At 38.1% G+C, this 8,025-nt stretch overlaps 2 protein-coding genes and 1 non-coding gene across 3 annotated transcripts; 2 read left to right on the top strand and 1 right to left on the bottom strand.

Moving 5' to 3' along the window:
- The first annotated feature begins 766 nt into the window (after positions 1-766).
- On the top strand, positions 767-919 carry LOC144664545 (U12 minor spliceosomal RNA). The gene has a single exon (XR_013572825.1). It is a non-coding gene; the product is annotated as a U12 minor spliceosomal RNA (small nuclear RNA).
- A 1,217-nt stretch (positions 920-2,136) lies between these two features.
- LOC144662192 (low density lipoprotein receptor adapter protein 1-A-like) lies at positions 2,137-3,403 on the bottom strand. Its single transcript, XM_078522952.1, has one exon. The coding sequence runs from the start codon at positions 3,260-3,262 to the stop codon at positions 2,708-2,710; it is 555 nt and encodes a 184-aa protein (XP_078379078.1). The 5' UTR covers positions 3,263-3,403; the 3' UTR covers positions 2,137-2,707.
- Positions 3,404-4,398: 995 nt separating this feature from the next.
- Positions 4,399-5,354, top strand: LOC144662384 (uncharacterized). The gene has a single exon (XM_078523178.1). It carries the CDS (start codon positions 4,567-4,569, stop codon positions 5,122-5,124), a length of 558 nt encoding a protein of 185 aa, XP_078379304.1. The 5' UTR covers positions 4,399-4,566; the 3' UTR covers positions 5,125-5,354.
- The last annotated feature ends 2,671 nt before the right edge of the window (positions 5,355-8,025 follow it).

The raw sequence follows: 8,025 nt of genomic DNA, 5'->3' as shown, positions 1-8,025 counted from the left end.
CCAGTCTCGAGCGCATCTCTCCATACTTTAGTATAACTGTGTGACCTGTGAATTGTTGGGCAACGCGACAAAATGCTAGAAAATGACAGACTGGTTTACCATCTCAAGGAAGTAGAAACGATCATAGTCGATGTTTGCCATGGAAACCGCTATGAATGCCGATTCAGTTTTTGTTGACCAGCAACAGAATAAGCTGCTGGAGTTCTGTGTTATTTTAGTTTCGGCAACGAAATATGACTGGACAATTTTTGAGAAAAGATGATTACTCTTAATTGTGAATTAATGAGTTCAAATTGACAACAAACATCCTCGTTTCCACGGTGACGCAGTTCAAAACCAGCAAATGTCAAACGTCGATAATGAGTATATCTCGTGTAAAATTGGAATCCTTTTTTATTTATACTACTTTTATTTTTTAAACATACCGGATATTTTTAAATGATAATTTCATATCTGGGAAAAAGTTTATTAGGGCTGTGCTTTTAACGTCATTTCAATAAAATTTGTGTGAAAAGTCGTTGTGCGCATGCGTATTGAATGCTCTTATAATGACCTGTAAATATCTCTGCTACTGAACTGCGAACACATTCGATATTTATGAAACTGACTTTACATTTATAGCATCTGTTAATGTGTTGGCATATGCGCGCATGAAGCTGAAAAAATTCAGCCCGAATACTGTAATTAATAATAAAAAGTTAGCAAGAAATCCCACAAGGATTGCAATTTATCAGCGTATAAGACTTTCGTTCGCTCCATTGTTCAGTTGCCTTAAACTAATGAGTAAGGAAAATAACGATCTGGGTGACGCCAGATCTTGTGGCTAGTGTCACTTTCAATTTTTCACGGGGTTTGCAGGCTGCCCTCGGGTGACCCGCTTACTTCTGCGGGATGCCCGTGTTGTAGCGGCCTCCGCACCATCCCCACAAACAAAACGAGAAAACAATCACGATCTTCAAATGTTCATGGACTACGCTTTCTTATGGTTTTACAAATTATGCGAAGGTAATGAAAATAATTTCTAAGTTGAATTTAATTTCTAAGAAAATAAGTTGCACAGTGCGGATGTTGGCCTTTTGTGATTGGCTGAAAAGTTTGGAAAACAAAAAGAAAGATACGAAGGCTTTCACTGGCCTAGCCCGCGCTTACCAAGAGGTCGATCAAGCGCAGAGCCTGGAAGTGTCCTAAGTTCGTCCCAATCTGTCGTAGATTCATATTGCCTAGGTTTTTGGGGATCAAAAAAAAAAAAATTTCCAGCCCCAACAAAAAAAAAAAAAAAGGAAAATTTTCAAGAGACAATTCTCTCACAAAAAAAAAAAGGGGTTGGAAAAAACAAAAAACAACAAAAAAACCCTTGGAAGGCCTCTATACTAGCAGTAATCAGAGATTAAAGGGAGTGTGTTCCACCTTTAGACCAAAAGGAAGAAGAAAGCCAGGCAGTGGCAAAAGATCAGGGTGGTCGGCGTACTAGTCAGTAGTGCTATGCCTAATGCCTCATTAGAAGGAAGGATGAGTTAGAGAGGAAGCTCATCACGAAACATTTTAGAAGAAAGAATTCGTGACGAACCAAAAGAAGCATGCGGCACGAAAACTATGGCCAAAAATATACTTCGTCACTCCCTAAGTCGGAATTTTAACGCCTGTTTCCTAGACGCAAACTCGTGTTCTAAAACGTAGATCTCGTAACAAGTGCAAGTATGGTGTTTGCCTACATGAAAAGTCCAGGCTGTGTTGAATTGTAAAACTTCCTGAGGAAGCTTGCGTTAGTCGGACGAAACGCATTGGAGAGAATACCGTAAATTGTTCCAAAACTGAAGTCTAGCTTTAAAAAAAGTGCTCAAAAAATGCTTCACTATCCGATAAAACCTTGCTCTTTTTTTCAAACATACAAGTTCCAAGGAAGCACTGTAACTTCTCCATTCATTTCTTTAAAGTTCTTCGTTGTCTTTTTTCTCAAACTCGTTTGTTTGCAAGTGTACAGGCTAAAAGACAAACACACATCCATTAACCGGCAAAATCTTTTTTTAAAATCTTAGCTAAGTGGATTGTACAAGTGTTCGCGTCTAGCTATGTAAACGTATTCTTGGGTTACAATAATGACCTTGTTTATCAAGCCTTATGCAAATCACGTTCCCATTATATTTTCAGGCCTATTCATTTATTTTTAGTTTCTCTCGATTTTCTTTTACAAAGGACACCTATAGTACAGTTTCTTTAAACTGTGATACACAAAAGGTCTAAAAGTGGCGAGATCTCTCATTAAAACCTGCTCAGCAACCTGCATGGTGTCTCAGAAAGTAATTGATAGTCTTGTACTCGATATAAAACCGAATAAATTACAAGTGTTTTGTATTGTACATAACAATGATTTGTTTTGGTTATTTTACACCTTGTCGCATAGTCGAAAACTCGCCGGTAAAATTTACAGAACAGTTTTTACGCCTATGGTCTCAAGATCAAATGATTTAATACAAAATTTCCATATTTCTTCATTCTTTTCCTTGCAACTAACTTAGTGATCGATGTTCTCTGATATATGAACAATTTGTGTTGTAAAATTGTATTGTTTGCTAGTGTCTTCGCGCTTTGATATTAAAGCAAACGATAACATACTTTCTACACAATTAGAACTGCAAAGATTCTTTCAATGCAGAATAGAATAGAATTTCCTTCCTTTCCATTGTCAAAGTTTTACAACATAGAAGATTCAATTACCACTTTCCTTCGCTTGTAAACTTGATCGCCTCCCAGGTCGTTCGTGGGCGCTTTTGAAAGCCTCAGAGAAAGCGTTTGCTACAACATCAGACTTCTCAGTTTCGTTGCAGATGAAAGCGTAACATTCAACTTTCCTCGGCTTCTGCGAAACGAAGTCATTAAAAGCGAACAGTTGATGTTTTTTATCAGCCACAACGAATGATACGCGATTAAATGGCACCTCTAGATCTTCGTGACCTTCTAATCCTGTATGGATCCATCGAATTTTAACATCCGTAGAAGAAATCTCTAAACACACTTTAGGTAAATCGTTCAAATTATCTCGGACTTTCTTGTACAGTTTTTTAAGGCATTCGTCAATGTTTTCGCCGCCGGGGTTGGTTCTTTCCGCCTTTCCTGCAAAGCGAACGATAAAGCTCCTCGCAGGCTCCAACTCGTACTCTTGTTTCAAACTTTTTAAACTTATGCGTTTCACCATGTTGCGTTTTGGTTTTTGCTCTTTCGATGTAATGCTTGATTTACGCTCCTTGGATCTCATTACACCCATAGAAATCGTTCTAAAATCTCAGCTATTTCCTTGTTGTTGTCTCGTCGCTTCATAGCCAGCCCGGAAATAAGTCTCTAGTTGCTAGACTTGCGAAACTTTCGTGTCAAAATTTTAATTTAAAATCGAATACGTTAAAATGGAATGTCAATAAAACCGCTGTTGGCAGTTTTAAAAGACAATTAATCATGCCATATAAGGAACAATAAAGCTCGGCCTACTCCAATCGTATTACAGACTAACGGGAAGCTGGAAAAATAGGTCTTGTTGTCATGGCAATCATGGTAAGGTGGTCTTATATGGTTCCATGACAACGTACCCCATTTTGTTCCTTGCGGCTAACTCGCGGTAACCAAGCATATTTCAGGAGTACAACTCGCGGGCAAAAAAAGCCAAGCAATTTATTCTTAATATATTAAAAGACGGACCCTGAGTAAGAGTTCTAAACAGGCAATTTTAAAACGTTATTAACGGAATTCAACAGTTTATCCTTTCGTTTTATTGAAACATAACTCATCTTCGTTTCAGTGCGGAACCTATTTCTATACCACAGATAAAGTCGCTTCGAGAGTAAAGTGTCTTTCCCAAGAACACAACTGGTGCACTGTTTTGTTTTTCGAAATTATTGTAACTAAGCTAATCAATGCAAAAGAAAATCTTTGTCCGATTTGGCTTTTTCTTATTGCAGTCAAGCAGTGAAATCATTAAAAAATTAATCATTTCCTTTCTAATTTATGCTGTTGCTGTTTCTCTTTATTATATAAAGAAAACTAATTAAAAAAAGCTAGGCATACCAAAAAAGTGTCCCTGACTAATCTCCTTGCCCATAAGTAGGCTAATTTATTAAAAGGCTCTTTTTTAAAAAGACGATTGTGTTTTGAGAAGCATGCACTTTTGTGTCTTACAATTCTCACGGCTTTGGTGTTGATTAAGTTCTGTTCATTCGACAAGATAGTAAGAATTTAATAGGCAAATTTGAAAATGTTTCGACGGCATCGAGTCGCGAATTTATTTAAAATTCATCAAATTACATTGATTTAATCCGCCACATCGCTAGCCGGAGGCAAAATTAAAAAAAAAACTACAGAATGTTAGTGCCCACAAATTTGCAATTCTAATAACGTTAATTTCTGGCTGTTTATTTTGGCAGCCCCCGAGCATATTCACCACCAAACTGCGTACGTCTAAATTGCTCTAAGTAGGGTGGCATTCAAAATTACCCTCGTCAATGTAAAATGTGACTTTCACTGTAACATCTTCAACCTTCTAAGACCTGTAATGGGAATGATTTTAGTTGGTAACACTGGATGACAATGGAGACTTTCAAGGAGAAGATATCTGGTCTTGGGCTCAGCCGAAGTGACTCGTGTACTTTCGTCCAAGAGACTTCCTTTCGCGTTAAATATCTGGGATTCTGTTTAAATTCGCGAGCAGGAGTTGAAGGCGTTCAAGCTGCTGTACGCGAAATTAAAAAAACAGGTGGAAACCGGGATTACAGGAACACAATTCAAACGAACTACATCAAAATTAGCAACCAAGGTGTCAGTTTCGTGGAGCGCAAACGAGAGAGAGATGAGCCATTGGCATTTATTCCTCTTCGGAAGATTTCGTATGGCTTAATTTACGAAAAGGACTCCAATATTTTCGCGTTTAACCACCATGTTTCGCAAAACCACGTTGAATGTCATGCGGTCGTGTGCGAAAACGAACTCAAAGCTCGGGAAATTAACGAAGCACTTTACGCCGCCTTCCGTGCAGACCATTTTGACAGCATTCGCAAGGAGCGGGAAAAAGTGAAGAAGTGTTTACAGGCAGATGCCGTCGAGAGCCTTAGAGTTGGTGAACAAAACGTACACCTACAATAATTATAAAGCTGGTCTTTTATAAAAGTCCTACACAGAATCTCTGTACCATATAAAGATGTTTATATTTAAAACTGATTCGACTTTCTAATATTGAAGACTGTAGTTTTTACATTACATGTACTATAGAATTAAGGAGTGAAATATCTAGATTTTTAATCGCTTTAAAATAAAGCAACAGAGTCTAAAATATTAAATTAATGTTTTTATATATGGTTAATTTTTGCGGGACAGATAAATAAAACCGACTGAGCCAATTTTGCGCCCTCGGGTTTCTGAGAAACATCTGTAGTAATATACGCGTAATTTAAAACTGACTGTTTTCCGAGTCTCTTATTATGTCTGATTCAATTAGCGAATATTATATGCGTAAATCATCTGTTAACTACGGGTAGAAAATATCATAAATTAAAAACTAGAAATTTTAAAATTATCAAGTACATCAGATCGCCACTTTCATGAGGGGTTCTTTTAAAATTAAAGTAATTATAAAGGAAGGTTGATACCTTAATTTTTTTGAGTAAACAAGTTTCCGTCGAAAATTTTAATGAATCCTTTTCTTTCGTAAGCTCATTAAATTGGCCTAACAGGTGAAATTAAAATTAGCAGCATGTATGACAGCTGAGCTATGTTAATTTATAAAATTATGGTTTTACCTGTTTTAGTTCACCATGTGCTTTGGTCAACCACTGCATATTTCATCATTTACGATTTCCTTTCTCAGCAGCGCATCACCGCGAGAGCAAATCTCCCATACTTAGGTCTTGGAGACAACCTGGCTAAATTGAGCTATATTTAGGCCTAACCTGGCAGGGGTTTTCGCGTTCTCACGGCTTTTGAATACCCACAGAAAATAAGCTATTTCATTGGCTGGTCACACATAATCGCTCGAAGACAATTAGTTCGACGGGTATTATATATTTTGGCAGCGCAGTTAACGCGGGAGGCGCTGCGGTCTAATGGTTTGTGCGCCGGACCCCAGATTAGCGGTCCGGGTTCGAGCCCTAGCCGGGGCACTGCGTTGTATTCTTAGGCAAGACACTTTACTCTCATAGTGCCTCTCTCCACCCAAGTGTATAAATTGGAACCAGGAGAGTTTACTGCTGGGGGTAACCCTTCGATGGACTAGCATCCCATCCAGGGGGAATAAAAATACTCCTAGCCGCTTAATGCTAGCGGGACTTTGCCGGCCACTTGCCACAAAGCTTTACCTTTACCTTACCTAGCGCAGTGATCAGTTAAAATGTACCGCTACAGCCCGTTGGTACAATCTGTTCGCCAAAATGATTTTAGGCATGGTATAGATGGACTTACTGTTTATTAGGGTATGTTTCAGCGCGTTGTTTCTAGTTAAGCGCGTGCGTCACGATAAAATTGAAACACAAAGGGCATTGCACGATACTATTTTGACTCTTGATAGAGAGCGGGATTGGAAAATGGTGCTAACATGGGAGTAATGCAGTGTTCGAAAATAAATCTCCACAACAATTTATAAGTTCTCAAAGAGATAGCCGGAGTGACCAAAGCACCTGGAAGAATAGGAACAAAGTTTAAACCTAAAAAATTTTTATTTTTAAGCCACTAACATCACGGTAGTGACCTTCAGAGCTTGGCGCGAAATTTAATGAAGTTACCGACACGTTCCTTCATTCCATGCTTGCCCGCGAAAGTAAAAGAGAGAGCCTTGGGACTGGACCGGATCGCCCATCATCCGCTGTCTGCCATGAGTATTTGGCGCCAAATTCAGATCAGTTATTAGCCAATGAAAATTGCTGCAAAGACCAGGCCGCCTTGCCAAGCAACACCACTGACCACGAAATTAAAGCCGTGGGCCCATTCCATTTTTAAAGATAAGCGCAAGCTAGGATTCCTTGATACTAAAATTTGACTTATAGTAATACATTTTGGGTTTCTCGAACGTTCCGATAGCTCGAACCAAAAGTCGTCGTTTTCCTCTCTTAGGCGAACAATGCAGTTTTCCCCCTAACTTTTTGAACTCTCCGATTCTTGAACCAATTTTCGTTTCTCTTGGGTTCGATAAAAATGGATTCCACTCAAGAGAATATTTATCATTTAATGTTGATCTGATTTTTATTTTGGTTTTCAATGCATTTATTTTAGTAATTAATTATCAGTGCGGCCGTTTTTCAAATCAAAACATCGGGTTGTGGTTTAATTTTTGCTACCCATTACAATGTACATTGGTAACCCGATTTCTCAAACCTCCTTGGGAAACGAAAATTGGTTCGAGAAAATTAGATGGTAAAATCGTCGTGTTTTACTAAGAGCTAAGATTGGGAAACGATTTTTGGATTCGAGTTATCGGGATTGTTTGGTTCGAGAAATCGAGGGTTCTAGAAATCGGAATGCCGTGGCTTAAAAAATACAAACTGGTAGAATTTTCTCGGCAACCTTTTTGGTTTCCTTTTCAATACTTCGAAGTACCTAAGTACTTCGAAGTCACTCCCTTTTGTTTCACGTAAGGAAAACTTGTTTCAATATAAGGCGTCAATTCTATAGTAAGATTTCCGAAACCCTAAATTTACCCCATATGGAAACTTCATAGAAGATTTTAATCTTAATTTTTAAACCACGGAAATTCTTCTTCGAGTACGGCTCACCCCAAAGGATACCGCATGCATAAACTTGTGGGCCTCAAAATACCAAATTTGCCAATAGTTATTCGCCACATTTTCCAATAATCCTGGAGCTCCAATTTCAGTATTAAAAAGAAATTTCTAAGTTCTACTTAAGATATATGTGTTAATATAAAAAGCATTGACTGAATGAAAATTAACAACACTTTTGTTGAATAGGCAACAAAGAGATTACGGTCTTCAATTCAGAATATTACGTAGTTCGCGCCTCACAATAACCGAACATGTACAATATAAAAATAGATTT

The sequence above is a fragment of the Oculina patagonica genome, chromosome 8 (assembly GCF_052425735.1).
Source record: "Oculina patagonica isolate OP01 chromosome 8, crgOcupat, whole genome shotgun sequence".
In the NCBI taxonomy this organism is placed as follows: domain Eukaryota; kingdom Metazoa; phylum Cnidaria; class Anthozoa; order Scleractinia; family Oculinidae; genus Oculina; species Oculina patagonica.
Note: the sequence above shows the minus strand (reverse complement) of the source record. Positions and strands in the feature narration are given on the sequence as shown.